The 20,227-nt window shown below is 37.6% G+C and overlaps 1 protein-coding gene across 1 annotated transcript in view; it reads right to left on the bottom strand.

The window, feature by feature from the left end:
* Positions 1-9,954: 9,954 nt before the first annotated feature.
* Positions 9,955-20,227, bottom strand: part of C1H8orf34 (chromosome 1 C8orf34 homolog) — a 162,061-nt gene continuing 151,788 nt past the window's right edge. The window contains exon 14 of the mRNA XM_034063980.1: positions 9,955-10,982. Coding sequence (XP_033919871.1) covers positions 10,975-10,982 — 8 coding nt within the window. The 3' untranslated portion in view covers positions 9,955-10,974. The remainder of the gene's footprint in view (positions 10,983-20,227) is intronic.

Below are 20,227 nucleotides of genomic sequence, written 5' to 3' on the forward strand. Positions count from 1 at the left end.
CCACTACAAATGATTCAGGGAGATCTAATTATCACCACTTTGTGCTATCAATCAACATGCCACAATGCATCCTCTGTCTTAGTCAAATTGTCTGGGAATAAGCTTCACTGCCATGTGTGTTACTGATATAGGTCCTGAACAATGTAGGTGGTAAAAATTGACATAGGGTCAATATTAAATGAAAGTTGCTCTGCTATAAATCAAAGAATGGTGCCAGCTGTCATTATTAGAAATACACAATCACTTTCCAAAAGGGCCAAAGGCCACTGCTTGTTTTGGTTTTGCAGTGGACTACAGCTCAAAATCTAACTACTTAACCTTCACACAAAAACAAACCCCCAAACCATTAAATCTATATAGAAGAAAACTTCATAATGGCATGTAAAGAAAGGGAATATTTTCTTAACTGAATGATTTCAACTTCAAGGCAATACAAGCAATAAGAAAAGTCTTAATTTCCAAATATTTTACCATAGGAACTTTAAACATTATCAAAAAGGAATTTTTAGAATGTAAAAATTGAGAGTAATTAATTTAGAATTCTGTGTAACATATTGGAGAGTATTTCTCCTCTCTGTGACATAAATACTGCTTTCCGCTGCCATCAGTAAAATTATTTCCTCATTCTGTACAGTTACAGGGTCTCTTACCATGTGAATAACTGTTCCTTCGTTCTCGAAAGAGAAAATTGGTATCACTTTGCACAGAATGCACAAAGCAAAGAGCAGATTTGAAAGCTCTGCAGGTCAAAACTGGATTATAATGTTGTCTGTGACTCAAGTTGTGGCACTGAGGGAAGCACTTTCTGCAGTGTTCCAACACATCAGCATCAAATAGATGGTTTCAGAAAGCATTTTTAAATGCCCTCTGACAGCTCTGTCCAGAGCTAGAAAGTTGCCTGGCAGCAGCATATGGAACACTAAATTGTACCATTTTCAAGATAAGAATACCCTTGACTTCTGGATTTAAGACTGTTCACAGCCCTGAGACAGGACCATTCATCCTGGAACAGAGCAGGGTACCCTTCTGGAAGATCAGTGTCAGATGGCCACAGAAGACTCAAATAGCTGTCAACAGGGGAAGGGAACTATGAGAAAGCAGAGGATTTGGGGTGCATCAAAGAATGCCAGTGAGGATCTGTGTTTCCCAAACTGATCTACCGATCTGCTTTCTCAGGGGGCTTCTGTTCACAGTGGTGAATTAGCCTTGCAGTAGTGGCATGGGCCCTCCAGAAACATATGATCAAGACCTTGAGAAAGTCTGGATGTTCATGGAGAGCAACATAGAGACCTCCCATCATGGTACACAGAGCTGCCCACAGAGGTCCACTTGTTTAAAAAGAGCAACACACAAATACCTGTATACAAACATAGCCCATACAGCAGTGTAGAAACACCTGTGTGGAAACCCCATTCACTTCCCAATGCACCCAAACTTTTCTCTATCTGTGAAGACACATTCCCAGACTCCTCCAAGGAGAGCTACAATGGCAACAGAGCAGCCCAGCCTACAGTGCAGAAGGAAGAGCTTCATGTGGTAAGGCACATACCTAAGACATACCAGGAAGAGGACAAAGAAAGGTACAGCATAAATGTCATTACAGCAGCTTTAAAGGAGAGGAACTTGAAGAGCTTGGAGCACTGTAGGCAAGGAAAAAACCTTATGGAGCTTGGGACAGATTTCACTATCCTTCAGCCTTGGACATTTGGCAAATGCCCACAACTGCCTTTACCTAAAGGCACTCTGGACCCGTGAAAAACCATTAAACACTTACAGGTTGTCACAATGTCAGCTGGCACTCAGCTATGTATTCTGTGTGGCTAAGTGCCATGCCATTCACCCAACTGATTGCAAAAACAAAAAGAAAAATCCAGGAAATTCCTCTTATCTGGTAGCATGTGATTTCTTACTGAGAAACATGAACCAATGCTAACTAGAATATAAGCCAAGAAAAGTCATTTTTTATTGAAGAATGGAGAACAGACTCAAAAACTTCACACTAGCCTGTGAGAGTGTTAAATGTTACTTTGTCAGCAAAGTTCAGTTAAGTGAACTTTGATCAAACTTCTCCAATAGTGAAATAGCACAAAGATCATAAAACAGAACACTACAGTATTCATATGACATCATAGGGTATGAAATTAAAACGTAGACCAATTGTTGGCACGCTAAATGGAGAAATAAGAGATTTTGTTAATTATTCTTTTTTATTGGCAGGACTTATGAATACGTTTCATAGAGAAAAATACAGCTTTTACAAATAGTATAACATAAACAAAGTAGTAAAATTAAAAGATACTATGGAGTCCAAAAATGCTAGGAAATGGAGTTTGTTTCTCATGTGGCTCAATCCTTCAATGATAAGATAACAACATAGGTACGCAGAGAGGTCAAGATAAAAGTCGTAGTTACAAGCCTAAAGTGAATCCTAGCAAGCAGGCAAATTGTTCCTAAAACATCCCACATTTCCTTGAAATGCTTTTGGTAAAATTACAGAATAAAAAACCCCATAAATAAAATTCAGCAGATACATACCTTTATCATACTTTGTCAAAAAAGAAATTTGAAAAAGTCAAGCCAGTTATATTAAAAGAGAAGTTTGCTCTTAACAAAGCTGGTTTGCTTCACCAATATTTATCTAAAAATAAAACCAAATCAGACTGTGCCATTAAACACACATTATTCACATGGCTCCATCCAGTATCTACACTTCAGAACTTACATAGTGGCATTGACTGGCATCCCTTTTAAGTTCAAAGAGAAGTGACTCCATGTTTTGGCAATTAACATATTAAAATCATCAATCAGTCTCCCCAGGACAGAAAAGGTATGGAAGGAGACATATTAGGACTCTACTATGTTAAGTTTGTTTAGGCAATCACTGACCTATGACAAGATCAGTCACCTGCCTGTGGTGCTCTCAAGGATAAGAAGTATGGCACTCAGTCAAGCTTCAGCAACAACCTGAACTCACAGTGCCATATCAGCACTGTCTGTTGCAGATAATTATTTTGACATCTGGTGGGTTTGATCCATATTTCTCCCCAAACCTTTCATTATGAACTACTGAATAGAGAAAATAATAACATGTTGCACTTATTTCCACTGTATTAGTGGCATGGTAGTTCAAATCTTAAAACCAAATGAAAAATCTTAAAATTCTTATAAACAGCCTAGCATAGCTGCATTCAAACAAAAAACTAAAACTGGAAAGAAGGGTCTCAGCTTCCTCTTGGAAGAGAAAAAATATCTTTCGAGTCAGAGGAGAAGAGCTTCCTCCCTTGCCAAGGTACCAATGAAACATAAATCCACGTAGGCTTGTTCCTTGTGCTGAAAGAAACAAACAGCTGTGTTCCACTTCAGTAAGTAATATATTAAAAGAGTTGGGAAGTGGAGGACAGGGAAGACCTGAAGATGTCCCTTGCCCCTAAGCACTTTTCTGTAAATTCTGTAAATCCAACTTAAGTTTCAAGTCTGTCTCAGTTATTTCCCTAACTCTCCCAAAATCTCATCGTGGTAGTAAATTACAGTTACTAGGAGGAAAAACTAGCATTGCTTCCCAGAAACACTTAAACCTGCTATATTTGGATTAGAGTAGCCACCTCAATTAAGTACTTCAAACAATATTTAATAAAGAGGCAGAGGGAAGGGGGAGAACAGATATCCCTAATGGAAAAATTGTAGCCCTGTAATTAATCTGTGTCAAAGTTTTCCTACCCGTGAAAAAAATAGTTTAGAAAGAATGATTAAAACTTTCAGATGATATTTAATAAATGTCCAATAATAAAACTGGATGACTTCCAAGCTCATAAAACATAAGGACTGCAAGCAACAGAACTTCACTGTATAGTGCAGAATCTGCTGGAAACAGCAGCAAGGATGTGAAAGATCCTTCAGCGTAGTGAGAGGATGCAGCTGCTGGGAGGCTGCTCTGCCCACCAAAGAGAATATCCCAGGTTAAAAAGACCACAGGACAATCTGGATACAATGCTTTTCACAGTTCAGAAAGGAGTTGGCTTTTTGAGCACAAAATTTATTAATACTGTAAACAACAGAAGGCCATTCTAATGGATGTAGCAAAACTGCACCATCTAAGTGAATACCATACACACAAATGTTAATAGTAATATTTCCTCTGTATCAGTAAACACAGAATAAAGATTTTATCTCAGTTCCTCTATTATAATAGACCGACATATAGTTTTTTATAACTAGACTAAGCATGGAAAAGTAAAGTAGGTAAGCAGTAATCCAAAGTAATGGTCAGGTAAGCAGTTTATCCAAATAATGACACCTAATGACCATCAGAGGATGAAGTGAAGCAAATACCTATATTATTACCCTGTAATAATTCATTCCCTGTAGAATTTATTTCTTAGTATTTGTAATGTCCCACTGTATGTCTCTGAAGAGATAAGACCACTTTGCATGACTCTTGTTTAGGTTTTCAGATTTCTGAATCACTAGTGAAGACAGAATTAATATTAAAAGTATTATGAAGAGTTCTTGAAGTATATGCTATCTACTTGAATGTAGGTCTACTTGAACAGAGCAGGGAAGGAGATATTGCATATTTTTTATATCAAGTTATATAATACCCCAAATAAAACATTCTTACTGATGATACTTTAACTGCATACAAGAATAAAAAATTTCCACATTCCTGAATTCATTCTCTTTAAAAATTTACTGACTACATTTACTTTACTTAAATGAGTTATGCCTCTTCCAACATGTCTGAAAGCTGAAAAAAAATGTGTTCCAGCATTTGAACATGGTATTATTCTCTGCAACCATTTAACATACAGAACAAGTGACAAGATTTGTCATACTATGGATTAATTGCTTTTAAAGACAAAAAGCAAGTGTACATCTCTGTGGGGAGTATTGGCTATGTTTTTACCTGAAGATCTTTAGCTCTGTCTGTCCTTGTATAAAGCAGACACAGAATTCTGGATGCAGTTGATGCTTCAGTCTCTCCCAGAAGGCCTATGCATCACAGTACCTCTGGCAAGCCCATCAGATGTTTTCAACACATCCTCATAGGAAAATATTTTAAATTCTGTAAGATCTGTGTCCGGATGAAAAGTCAATAACAGACAATGTGTTTTGGGACACAGAAATGTAGCATCACCTGGGGGGATAGGAAGTATAAGTTGCTTTGGAATCTCAGCTAAAGGGCCCCACACTTTATTAAACCTGGAGTTGTGAGTTTGTAGGTGTTGGATTACACACATCAATAGGAAGAGAAGGATTTCTGGAGGCACTTATGGGGAGATTTTGAATTACGGTACTTATCAGCCCCCAGGGAGTATTTTGGCAAGTTTTTGAAATGTATTCATGAATTCCTCATGCACTTTTTGGAGACAGCTACAATAACTGAAGCATGGAGGCTCAAACGACCCTTTGCTGTTCCATCACATGTGATTTCCAGTGCAAAAGCAGGACTCCTCAGCACCCTGTAAGCACAAGTCCTTACTCTCAGTGGCTGACACCTCTCCTAGACTGTAACAATGCCTCTTCACTAACTGCCTGTAACTCTGGGGTGAAATCCTGGCCACATTTACATCATTGCAAAAATGCAAAAGGATTTACAGGATCAGTAATTCATTCTGTTGCTTTGGGTGGCATCTGAATTCAATGTTATCTGAGCTAAAACAAGATACAGAAAATTAAGATGTGAAGAATGTATTCAAGAGGAAAAGATTTTGTTCTGGGAAACCACCGTCAAGCAGAAGCACAAGCACTTGGGTACATGATTTTCTGAAGATAAAGAGAAGGATTCACCGTCTCCAGACATTCTCAGAACAGATTCGTCAAAATCTGTCAGAAAAGATTGATTTAGCTGCAGTTATGCTGCCTCAGGGTTAGAAATTAAATTATATCTGGAGGCCTTTCCAAGCCCCATTTCCTGTGGCAGTCCATCTGTAGGCAAATGCACACATTTCTGGGAGATGACCCTGGTGATAATCAGCAGCTCAGCATTCAAGTAAGTCACAATAGAGGAACTATTTATGTTTGCTCTCCTGCGGAGTCTCTTTAGATCTGTGGTGTATCTGAGTTTGGTGAGCAAAACCATGGTTCCTCCTGTCTCTCTCATAATTCAGACCAATATTCTGTCACAAAACTCTCAAAAAAAAGGTCCATGAATCTACAGATTCAGCAGTGATTCTGCTTAATTGCTTCGGATCCATTCTCAAGGACTGGCTAATAATTACTTAAGAAAAATAATGTGAAGCTTAAATATAAGAGAGATAGTATTCATACAACAAAGATATGCCAGCTGGAGAGTGTGTCAAATTCTACAGCTGAACCTCTGGAATAGCGGCTGGCATAACATTATTCACTAAAGAACTGCCATCTTCCAACAACAGGCACATGTATGGAACTTCATAGATTGAATACCAGTTCTTGATACAGTGATATTTATACATTTGTAGTGTTTGTGTAAGTGTAAACACCACTAGATTGCTTTGCTACCTGGAATGAACTTAAGGTCTAGTACAGTGTTTTCACTTGATAATGCACCTTGATAGGCTTAAAGCTGTCATAGAGGAAACTTCTGCAGACAGTAAGTATTAAAATTGCTGCTTGTCTGTGGCAGACAAACCATGGAAAAGAGTATCTGACTGTACTATCCAAAGGGAAAAACAAAAATAATTAAAAAAAAGGCCGTCAAATTAGATTCTATTTGGCTATGCTTTAGGTTTATATAACTTCAGGAACAAAACAGCAACGAAAGTCATAAAGAACATTCATGAAAGAATTCTAACTTATAAAGATGTGTCTTATTTTAACAAACAATTTGGTAACTAAAAGTAATTACAAGTAATTTGACTAATATTTCAGCAATATACCATTAAGCAAGTGAATCTTAAGAATGCTTAAACAGGGATCTGTTTAAACTTTACTGGATTAAACTCAAGTTTTTGCATTTTCAGCTAAAACTGTAAGGGGCAAAAATAGTACTATCATTGCCTAACCAGCTGCTGCCTAATCCAAAGCAAGCAGAAACCAGAGACATGAGTGACTGGGCACCAAACTTCTACAAGCATAGGAAGAGCCATTTGCCTCTGAACACAGATTTTTGTACATCTTTTTCATTGGGAAGCTGCCTGGAACTGACCATAGAAAGCTACTGAAATCATGGTAACTTCATGGTTATCTTACTTGCTGCAGAAAAGCCCAGGTTATGTAAGCTGTTGCAGAGGAGCTTTGCTGTATTCTACATTAATAGTTTACTGGAATAAAGGCAATGCATGTCCACATATAACCATAGCAATGAAACACTAATGTCTCATACACGTATGTGATTTGGCTTTCATTTATTTCATGTATTTCTGTGAGTTTAGCTGTTGTAATATAGAATTTCCAAGCATTTAGCAAGTTTCCTCTGTAAGTGAAATGTAGACAAACATGAAGCAATACTCCAGTAAGCAGGATACAAGTTTCCCTCCCTCTTTAGCAATTACTGACTCAGGAGAAAGAGACTTAAACTGCAAATAAAGCCATATTTTTAGGAAGCATATTCACACAACGTCAGAAGCTTTTGTTAATACCATACATGTACAGTATAGCTGGTTGTTACATAAGCATTTTTCAATTATTGCATAAGTTTTCAAGACAAGGATTTGCTCAGGCAAATTTTCCACTGGATAATGTAAAACAAATTATTTCATTTTAGTAACTTCTGCAAGTAAAATTTCTCCTCATTTATCCCTCAGCCACACCTACAAATCCTAGAACTAGACACTGGGGTAGCAAGAAGTCACTCAAATCTGCCACATCGTGAAGTTACATGATATGAGCAGTACAGAAGGAAACCTATTAATATTATCGTGTTATTCAAATGAACAGAGATATATTAAGGTTGCTTTTAAGATTATTCAGATAAAGTATCAAGGCTGTGAAGGTCTTCACAGGAAGCAGCAGAAATTCATATGGCAACCAAACCCCATTTATTATCAATTTTCCTTTGAAAGCAAGACAGATGCTTATTAGACAAGCTACACAAAATTTTATATACTGAGCTATGTTTGTACTTTTTTCATTAACAAGTACTACTGAGTATATTATGTCCTACATTACTGCATTAATAAATGCTTTTAAAAACTAAGATGTAAACTTATGGCTAGGAAAAATACATCTGTTTACCATAGCTGCTTTTCCATCAAAAAGCAGTAATTGAATAGCATCAGCAATGACCCATGAAGTATCTTTCTGAAAAGCACTATATTTACACTGTTCGATGCAATTAGAGGGAAGTACATTTCTATGTAGCTTACACTGAACATTTTGTGCTGACTTTGAAGTGTCTGATGCAGTCAAAACCAAAAGAAATAAAACCGCACCTTGATAATCCTGCCAAACTAACTATAGCAGCATCAACAAGAACTTCCACAGCTGACTCTCAATTCAATTAGGCACCATGGAGGCAGTTTATTCCATAAGCAACTGACCAATGGAAATTGCTTCCTGAAGCCAAAAAGGTCAAACAGAAAATGAATAAGGCTTCTCACAGCTCAAAGGTGAAAACAAGTTTATCACATATGCCTTCTGCATGGCCTTTCCAGCTGCTGTTTAAGCTCCCTAGTCCCCTAAGCCCAGCTGCTTGTTGCCTATTAAGCGCATGTCAGGTCCTCCTTGGAGTTCTCCTGACTTGTTACGCTTCATTGCCAGCTTGTTCACAGTTGGGGTACCAGGTGGCTGCTCCTTCTCTACAGTGCCAGCAGTGGTTGCTGGGCTGAGCACTAGTATCAGCCAAGACTGCTTGCCATATGCTTTAGAAGGAGTAGTGCCAACCACAAGTGCTAAAAAATCATGAGATCATCTCAAAATCATGAGAACCAAAGCAAAAAAAGTTACATGGGATTTTCTGTATGTTTTAACATGAGAACAAAGTAATATTTTCCATGAGTTTATTCTCTACCGTTTAGTTTAGAAAGTGTCCCAAAAAATACCATTTTGCTGGCCAGCCCCAAGAACAGATGGATCTCAGGAGCCCAAGATTTCATAGAATCTACAACTGGGACCACTCAAGAGTCAAGCCATCTTACACACCATCTTACCACACTTTGAGACACTTGCATACAATTGACATTTGAAAAATTATTAATAATTCTAATGAGTGTTGATGGCACCCACTATATTTGCAAATTATTTTTTTTTCTCTCTAAAGATCAAACCCGGGATTAATATTCTGCTTTCCTCTATAAAGCTTGTCTTGTGTTTCCTCACATGTAATCAAAATATAAAACCATCCATGTCCCTGACCAAATCTCTCTGTGCAACTCAGCCAAAACTGTCTTCAAGCTCTTAGACATGCAAGAACTTCTAGAACCACAATGCTGCCAAATTCTAATTTCTTTCTCAACTTGTTGTGGGCAGTCTTAGTTCCACTGAAGTAAATGAAATCTTTTTCCCAGGGATTAAACATGGTCATAATTTCACCCAAGAATGGCATGAAGAAGAAAAGAATGGAGCTTAACAGATGTTCCGTGAAGCAACTGGAAGAAGAAAACAACCCTGAAATCTACTTTTCACTTTTCAGTAGTGTCAAGATGACTAAAACCTGTCAAAAGGAGATATGAATTTCACAAGAATGTTTTACTGAACACAACTGACTAAATATAGCATATCAGTGATAATACACTCTCCTCTATGCAAATGAGTCTTCAGGTACATTGCAAACACACACGGAAGAATAGATTTTCTTTACTGATGAAAAATTAATGAAGCCATTTCCTGACATGAACTTAAAGGGACTATTGCTATGGGGTTCCAGTATGCTAAACATTTTCATATAGGAAGTCTACACTAGGGTGATACCTATAGCAAGCACTTACTCATCACAATGAGTATTTTACTTGCTTATGATTAAGACAGACCATACACCTTCTATTTCACACTGTGCTTGTGAGACAGCAAAAAAAAGTTCACACTATGAAACATCCATGACAGACAATTAATTTTTATTTCTGAAAACAAATAGATGGTTTTTTATACTGTATTTTTTAATAGTTGCAAGCAATTTCATTATACCATTATGTCTAAGATACAGAAACCAAGCGTACATAATTGAGGACAAAGGAAATTGAGAACACACTTGACAGAATTAACAGGTAAATGAAATCAATAAATGCAACTGCCACATCCCTTCAATTGTTGTCCGTGCAAAAGCATCTTCTAGAGTTCCAAGCATACAGCATACACCAGTTAGTTTATTTTAAACAACAAATTTGTTTCAGTAATCCGTATGGGTAACTAATGGCTTATCATATATATGAAATTCCTTTAGGTGCTTTATTTTTGTATGCATGCTCCACTCGTTATTGGTAGGTTTCCTTTTTAACACAGTCTTTGTTTGTTTTAAAGATCAAAGTATATAAACTCAAGAAACAGCTATGCAGCATGGGCAACACCTGTTTCTGCTACACACACACAAACTCTTTCACCAACTCCCCCTTCTGACCTCTCTCTGCAGGTGACTATGAGTGAACAGCTAGTTCTCTGTGAGACCCAAATGGGACATAGACATTGGCAACAGGCAAATACTTTAATGTTTATTCGTCTAAAAAAGGGTAAAGATTACAAAAATATATGGAGTAGAAAAACCTTAGACAAGTCAAAATACATAAAATCTCTAGGTAAAGTTTATTTTGGTCAGGCAGAGTTTAGTTTATCAAATGTCAATCCAAAATAAGAGGGGTATAAATGAAACAAAAACATTATAGTAACTTCATACTAAAAGGCGACAGTTACCCTTCTTCCCTAAGGCCACTGTACCACAGTAAATACTCTGATTCAGTGCGTTACAGCATCCACATATCAGAGTGGTCCCACTTATGCACTGCTGATACTAGAAAAATAACTTTCTTTAAAATTATTGTGTATAGAGTAAAGCAAATTTTCAGGTGTAGTTTTGATCACCATAATTTGTTTTAATTAAATTGTTCTTCAACAATCCAACTGATTTCACAAACCTGTGAAATCAAACAGAAAAACACAGAAGTTAGGGCTAGAATTTAATGTACACACAAAAAGGATAAAAGGGAAAATTAATCTTTCACTGTGCTTGCATTTTGAAAAAGTTTTCCATAACGCTGAATTCAATTAAATATGCAACAATGATCAGTATTTTGATGCATCCTGACTCATTTTTATTTCTAAAGTATTCAGAAGCAAATCACAGCTTTAGCTGTATTATTTGTTCTGATTATTCGCTGAGGGCTTTTTTGGGGGGAGGGGTCTGATGCTTCTTTTTCAATAGTAGTAAGAGATTGCAAACAATGACCAGTGTTTCAAAAAGTATCAGACATAAAAAGCAATTGTGACGAATCAGATAAGCTGAGATAGCAATATTTTAAGTTCTGGTTCTGTTCATTTTGAAAACCTTCCCCAAAGCAAAATGGAAATTTAGCTTCTACAAATATTTGTGCATGCGTATTGAAATAGATTGTTTTGCAAATGTTGCTGACTATAACACATCCTGCCTCCTGCCCCAGGGTTTGCAAAGGATATAATGCTTTCATGTTATACCTATTACAGGGATCCGGTTAGAGAATCAGAATTATAAACCAGAAATAAACACCACAATGCATATAATTACACAGCTGAATGCATAAAGGTCTGTGTTACCTTAGAAGCCTTTACCTTTCCATTTTTAAACACTGAAGGAAATCAGGCACAGCAGCTTCATATTTATTCACTCCTCTTGAACATATAAATATGCAAGCCCTCTTTGGGAGATTAAAGAAGCTTGGCAGGAACAAGCCATTCCCATTATCTCCAGCTAATCAATTAACTACAAGTGGAACAAGACCCTTAAGGTTCACTTTGCCAGGCGATAAGCCTGGACATTATATCTTACATTGTACTGATATTCAACAGAGAAAGGTACATACCATGAACACGTCTGCACCAAAAAAAACCCCAAAACTTCATTAAGCCTAGGCAATCTTAGCAACAGTTCTTACCCTTTATTAGCCTTATATGTATTTTTTTTTGTCATTTATACCTAATGTTTAACAACTGTTGTCCTCGGAGGCACTTCATTTAGCAGATATTCAAGTATTGTCAAAGTTAAAAAATTTGTCTTAAGGGGGGAAAAGCAAATACACATAAGCCTGTTTCATTTGCAGATTCTTCTCATGACTGTTACCCACAAAAAACTCCAGGGACTGTGATTGTCTTAGCTGCAGAACAAAATGGGATGCCAGCCAAAAAATATATTCCATGCTACCCAATATACATTATGGAATTCTTGACTGATGAGAAATGATATTAGCAAGAACAAATCAACTTGCAGTTGACATGAGATAGAGACATGCAAGGTCAAGATGCAAGAGATGAAGGACACCCTGGAAGGGTGATGGGATTCAGTGTACCTGTCTCAGTCCTCCTGCAAGACAGACCTCTAGCTGTCCTCTGGGATCCCTTTCTGTCTCTCCTTCAGAGAACAAATTGCTTGGACTAGACTCCCTCCCTTCTATCTAGCTGAAGGTAGGTGAGATAAGTCATACCCTGCCAAGCTGATTTCTCCAATATAAAAGGAAATTACAATAATTTAAAAGTAGTTACTAAAAAGCAGGAAGCCACCACTGACTTACTTGGGGAAAATAACTGAAAAACCGTAGCCATTTCAAATTTAGTGAAATCATGCCAGAAAGAAACACGGACATTAGAATTTGGGCCCAGACTCATGACATATTTTCAAAACATTAACTGGTGATTTCTCGTAGCTTGATATCAGTTATCATATTTTATCATTCCTTGGCAGATCAGGGAAATAAGACGCAGAGATATAAGCATTGCCCAGATCCTGCTGTAACACATTGGCACTACACATTGCCAAGCAAGACTTAAACAAAACAACTAGAAGTCATCTATATCAACCCTCCTCTCTTCTCCTTCTTCCCCAGTCTCCACATTCATGGATTTTCTCCCTGACAGGATCAAGAAGAGTCACCATAATTATGTCAAAAAGTCTTAACCTTTTCCATTATGGAGCTTTTCATACTTGAATTTGAAATCCTTCCTCTTCATGATGAAAGAGGAATTTCTACGGTTTTGGCTTACAATAAATCTTGGCCTTGTAAAACACATTTTCAGCAATAGGTTAATAAGGAGTGTTAATTTATTTGGTTTAGAGTTTGGAGAATACCAAACCAAAGACAGAAAACAGATTTCTTCCATAGATCCTTCACCTCCTGGTAACTTTTGCACCCTGGGATTACAGTCAGGCATTTTACATTTTTTCTGGTTTCTGCAGTAATCTGGCCCCTCTGCTGAATCAATCAGGCAGTTGTAGAGCCAAAAAGCATTCAAGGCCTAATTTAATGCAAAAGGATGTACTCCCTTAGCTTGTTGCTCCCTGGGTCTTGCACTTCATGGGGTCATCTGCATTCAAACGAATTAAGTGAAAAGTAGGTGTAGAACATGACCAGTGTGCTTTGGTAGTACTTCAAGACTTTGTGCTCTTTCTTCAGTGCTGTAAATGGCTACACAAGGCACTGGTGAAAGATGACTGGGTTGGATAGCTCTTGAAAAAAGCTGGAACAACGAAATGTAACAAAAAGCACACATGGGTTTGTGGCAAGATCTTGGTCTGCAGTGAAAGCAGTCAGCAAGCATGGCAAACAAAGGAACCAAAAAAGGCACAGAAGAATGAGCCCATTAGCATGATTTGGTTCCTAGCTCTTTCCAATGCTCTGTACTACGAAAGATACTTGAAATAGACAGTTCCATCTAACTGGAAAGTCTGGACAGCAGTCCCTCAGTCAAACACCTCATCGTTATGCCCCTCTACAGCCACACACAATTTACACAGGGTTACAGCCTCACAATTTTCACAGGGTTATAGTCACTTGTCCTTATTAAAACTCGAGGAGTATTGATTCATAAGCATGTTTCGGTTGCAAGGCCAGCCTGAAGCAGACTCAGCTCACCACTCTCAGATTCATATACTGCTGCTCTTGATTCACACAGCACAAATGTCAGGCACCCACAGGGCTGAGCAGCAGCACAGGACTGAATTATCTGAGTAAAAATATTCTTTTTACTCAGAGATTTTCCAGTGCGATCAGTTCACTGAATGTCTTCACAAAGAGCTACCTTCCTGTTGCCTTTACTCAACAAGTGTTCTGGAAGAGCAAAGGCTAAAAAGGGGTGGATCAATCTGATATAAACAAAACCAAATCAAGTAATTTAATTAAAGTTTCTTCATCAACATGCACAAAATTAGGCTGCATTCCCATTTCTTTGCCATAATTGTTAGACTTCTTAAGTGCTTGTCAATCGTTAGTAAAAGCTTTATTTTATTCTCCAAAATTCTTTAATATTAGAGAAAAGCTTTACTTTCCAAGATGTTTATTATTCTTTATTATGTCCTTTTAGACTGACCTTTTAACAGCACAATACTAAACAACCTGTGTTTCAACACATACATTATACTTTGTGATTCAAATCGAAGGTCTTGTATCAACCTGTATCTCCTGCTAAATCAATATACATTGATTTATATACATATATCATGTATACTATGATATAGTGGAGTATTTGTATTGTGATGCGGGTAAATCAATATATGTTTATATTCTTCTTTTGTAATAAAATCCTAATAAAGCTTAGTACAGGTTTTCCGTAATGAACATAGATGATTATCTCTTGAATTTACATGGGTATCTATCCAGAGTGGTTTATACAAGGCAGAGAACTCTGTAGAATTAAAAAATTATGGATAATTTTTTTTCCCTAGAAGCTCAGAACTCCACTTGCAAATGTTTTGAATTTTAAAAAATTAAATCTTTTAAAAGCAAAATATTTATATCACTGCTAGAATGTAAACTGCCATTTAATACCAGACATTGTCAGAGATAAAATGAGCATGAACATATTTTGTGCTTTGAAATCTACAGACTTCTATGACCATCTAGAGCACAGTAAAGTTTAACAGTATTTTTTAATATCTTTTTTATGGTCAATATTAATCCAAACTGTCGTATTTCCCATGTGTATATTTTCGGATCACTAAGGACAGCCATTATTTTATCCAGACACAGCCTACCTTTTCCTATAAAAGATTTTTATATTCTAAGAACTGAATTATGATAATAAAAACAACTGGGGGACAAAAATGTGGAATCATGGTCATCATATCATGCACATTTTTATCAATGCCTAACATGTAGTGCCCAGGAAAGCAACTTCAGTTGCACAACCAGACTGTTCTTTATGTGAATGAGTAAGCATATTCATAGACACCAAGTTGACCTCCCATATACCTGTACAGAGCCCACAGAATCTCCTGATGGATTATCTATCATCTGTCAGTTAGAAAGCTCTATCACCTCATGCTAATGACTCCATGTTCATTGCTGCCCTTAACTTTTGCTTTTAATGCTTAAGGCTCCTGGTTGCTAGGACAGAGAACTTTTCTTTGTCACAGTTCAATGAGTTGAATATTTTTTATTTAAATGTCTACCTACAGATACCTCTCTGAGGTTCCTAGTTGAATGCCTTTAGGTGAGGCAAACTCTTACAGCATTTCCCAAATCCTGGGTCATTTATAACCATCTTCTGAAATCTCTCAAGTAATTCAAATATTTCTTAATGGCAAGACATCAAAACCACAGTATTTTACTGATATTATGTAGTGTAATTACTTTGCTGCTTAACTTTTTAGGCATTCAAGGAATGGTCTACCCTTTGTGACAGCATTATGCTGAGAGCTCATGCTGAGATGATCTTCTATGATCACTCTAAATCCGTTAGGTCACTGCTTTCCAGGACAAAGCCTCATTTTTCTGCAGCAGAGACAGATATGTTTCTCTGGTGCCAGATATATTTCATTTGTTTCAAATATATTTCATCTGGTTATAATAAAGTGCATTTTACTGGAATGTAGCCATTATACCAGGGGATTCATATCATTTAATAACTTCAACTCGTCCTTCCCACCACTTATCCAAACCTATCAGACCCTAATGAGCCCCATTCATCTACATCTTCACACCAGAAAAACTAGTTTTTGATTCCTCAGTGAGCCAGCCTTTAATTTACCTAATGTGTGCCCTGATAATTCTCTACATCATTTTTAAAATTATAGTGTCATTTTTTTATTGTTAAATGTCTTTGGGAATCCAATTTTACCATAATAATGCAAGTTGCAGAAAAAGACATCCTTAGGTTTGGAAGTTATAGAGAAAACAGCTTTCTGCACTTTAACAAATTTTGAGAATTTTTTTCCTCATTGCAATGGAAAATTCCCTATCCTCCCAAACCTTTAGTTCAATGTGAACTTTTCCAAGAAACCAGATATTAGTCAATAGAAAAAAAAAATGACATGAACAAAGCCTTAACAACAGTATGAGATAATGGCAGCTTTGGATTTAAGTATGCCCATTAAAAAAAGTAGGGATCTTGAGTATTCCATCTTTCCTTAGCTTTATTTGAACTCTCCCCTCACTGTCCAACAGTCATCTAACTTCTGGTAGAAATAAAATCAATTTCCACTTTTCTTTCACTATCCAGAAATAAGTAAACCCAAGTGGGCAAGTTCCCATGCTTGAAAATTGTTCTCTCTCATTTTCAGTCTCAAAAAGCAGCTATATGAAGTGGTGTAGCTTCAGCTATGGATGTTACAAGACATCCAGCAAAGACTATCCAATAGGCTTGTAGAATTTATGTTTACAGGAACACAATCCTTACTGGTATCCCATTTCTGAAATGTATATAGACCTGTCTCAAGCTAAATACCTAGCTAAACCATTGGTAGGGAGAATGAGAGACAACGTATCTTCTTTAACATATGCAATATCAGTGCAAAAATGAATGGAGTAGAAATCCCACTTTTTCCCAACAATCAGTTTTGATATATCAGCAGTAGACCTTCCAGTGCAAACCTTAGAAAAGTCTTTACAGATGTACAGGGGCAAAACACTTCAAGTTCCTGCCATAGTCAGCAAGTGAGAGCTCAAGCCTTGTCCCAGATCAGCCAAGCTACAAGTGAGCATCTAATGCAAGCTGAAGTTAGAATGTGACTGGCAAGCTGAAGTTAGAATGTGACAGTAGCCACACCACTCAGTGTGCCAACTGACATGCCTGAAGCAGATTAAGGCAAAGGAATGTATATACACAGAGATATATATTTAATATGTATTAACCAAGTAGCAAGTTCACTAAGAATCTACATTATTCACCTACCATGTATATCTGACACATGGACTGACAGATCCTCTGTCTGCAGGACTGTGAGACCTGGGGAACCTGTTGTGTGGTTTATGTCTTGACTTAGGCACCCAAGAAAGCAGACTTGAGGTTTTGGGCATGTTGGGACTATAGATAGTAGGATAAATTATACCAAAAGACTGTCTTTGTCTTTTCAAGGTTCTTGGAAGCTAGCAACGCATTAGAAATTTCCAACCAGCTGTCTTTGTGGGACCTGTTCTCAGATGAAAATTATACATGTATCATTCTCTCTCTGACATGTGGCCACAAACTTAACTAGGCACATAAGGAGGAAGTAAAGGGTATGCTGAAAAAATCAGCAATGCTTCTTAAGATTTTTGCTTTCCTGCTGTAACATAACAAATCTTTTAAGATGTAATCATTTATACTCTGTTATGTGAGTGCTGATTTGATTTCAAATTTTGACACGATTGGTACTAATATTTTAAAAATATTGACTTTAGTTATATTTGGATCTTACTGATAAAGATAAATTTTAAAAATGCTGTCAGAGAACCTGAAGTATTTAGAAAATAAGGTCTGATTTACAAGAACTGAGAACCTAGATCTCACTTCTATAAGAAAATGTGTGCTGTCTAATCTGTTTTGCAAATGATGCTTATTAGAAGATACTGGGATGCCAGAAGAACCCGATTCTTTTCAGCTACCACTGGCTTTGAAAATAACCCCTTTAAACTCTTACATCTGACTACAGTTGAAACTGTTATCCCCATTTTTTTTTCTCATAGAACACTAACCAGCAGGTATTCATTTAAAAGAACTCAAGGTGACTCACATAGCTTCTCTTTTTCAATTGTTAGTTTTCCCACCACCAAAACCTAGCTTTACACCTGGCTGCTATTATCTCAAAGTAGTCAAAGAATGTGATAAATATTATCCACATATAATTTATTAAAAGCGGAGTCAAAGAACAGGTGTTGCTATTGTAAAGATTAATTTTGCAGCTCTTCTGTTCTAACTCGTAAATTATAAACTCTTGGGCCCCCTTAACACTAAATCATACACACAGCATCCACACAGATTTATTAACTTTAGGGTGAAAAACGATGTGTAAACTTGCCAGCTTCTCTGCCTACAAGCACTGGCACCAGTAAGTATGCCAGGCCCCTTACTGTCTCTCCACTTTACAACTAGGAATTGGAAGCTTCTCTTTGTCATCAGTGGCAGTTCTGTAATTTCTGCTTTTGTTCTACTCCTTTAGTTATATTAGAAGAAACAACAACCGACTATAAAGGGTGTAGCAGTTAACCAAACTATGGTTAACTGCACAGTCAATGTGGGTTCACAAAAGGAAAGTCCTATTTAACTAATTTGATATCCTCCTACCATAAGGTCACATGCCCAGTAGATGAAGGGAAGGCAAGGGATGTAGTTTTTCTGAATTTTCATAACACATTAGATACTGTCCTGCACAGCATCCTTCTGAACAAGTTGTCCAGCTTTGGGATGAGTGGGTTTATGGTGCATTGGGTGAAGAACTGGCTGAAGGGCAGAACTGAATGGATTATAGTGAGTGCAGCTACACATGGCTGGTGACTGGTCACCTAAAGGGCTCTATCCTAGGCCCAGTTCTGTTCAATATATTTAAGCTGCAATCTGGATGCAGGAGTTGAATGCATCGTTAGCAAGTTTGCCAATGATACTGAACTGGGAGGTGCTGTTGACTGCCTTAAGGGACAAGAGGCCCTGCAGAGAGATTGTAAGACTGGACAGTGATTAATGGTATGAAATTTAACAAGTCCAAGTGCTGGATCCTGCACCTAAGATGGAGTAATGCCAGGAACAAGTATAAACTGGGACAGGAGTGGCTGGAAACCAGCCCTGCAGAAAGGGATCTGGGGGTGCTGGTCAGCAGCAGACTCAATATGAGTCTGCAGAGTGTCTTGGCAGCCAAAAGGGCAAACCACATTCTGTGATGCATCAAACACAGCATCACCAGCTGGACAAAAGAGGTGATTACCCTGCCATATTCAGCATTGGTGCAGCTACACTTTGAATCCTGTGTGCAGTTCTGGGCCCCATAGTTTAAGAAAAGTGAGAAAGTCCTTGAATGTGTCCAGAGGAGGGCAAAAAAACTGGTGAAAGGGCTGGAAGGAAAGTCCAATGAGGAATGGCTAAGGACTTCATGTTTGCTTAATTTGGAGAGAAGGAGGCTGAGGGATGAACTCAGTGCTCTCTACAGATGAGGAGGCGAAGTACAGAGGGAGGCGTTTAGCTCTTCTCCCTGAGATGCAGTGATAGCATGTGTAAGAATAGTTCAAAGCTGAGCCACAGGAGGTTTAGACTGGACATTAGGAAGCATTTTCTTTTCAAGAGGGTGGTCAAATACTGAAAAGGCTTCCTAAGAAGGAGGTCAATGCCCCAAACCCATCAGTGTTTAGAGACACAGTTGGATAATGCCCTTAATAAAATGCTTTAACTTTCGGTCAGTAACAGTAGCTTACAGCTACCTTTTCCTTTGTTCTTGATGCCATCAGATTCAGGAAAAACAATTGTTATAATTTAGGTAACTATTGTTTCTCCTAATCTGGTGGTAGAACTGAAACTTTTATCTATAATTTACTACTCTGTCACACGCGGCAGTGACAATGATTGACCAGGATTCTTGGAATCCTATAGGACAGGATCTTGGATGCTCAGAAGTCCCTACACCCATGCAATTCAGGTACAGCAGCTATAAAAGAACCATGGTGTGCATCTGATGTGTTCTGAAGCATCAGTCTCCCTGATCACGTAATTAGCACCAGTCTATGTGTGCACAGCCTTACCAACATTTGGGCGATTATAAATTCATTACAGAAAATATAGAGGAAAATTCCCATGTGCAGAAAAGGCAGGTACTGGGCTCTCCCTTGGACCACTCAAGGTGAGATTCACCCCTAAGATAACTGAAGGTTCAGGCACAAGTCAAATTGGACTTTACTGGCTTTGGATTAAAATCAGCTGGACACACAGAACTTCACTTTAACACTGAACTAGT

The sequence above is a fragment of the Melopsittacus undulatus genome, chromosome 1, assembly GCF_012275295.1.
Source record: "Melopsittacus undulatus isolate bMelUnd1 chromosome 1, bMelUnd1.mat.Z, whole genome shotgun sequence".
Taxonomy (NCBI): domain Eukaryota; kingdom Metazoa; phylum Chordata; class Aves; order Psittaciformes; family Psittaculidae; genus Melopsittacus; species Melopsittacus undulatus.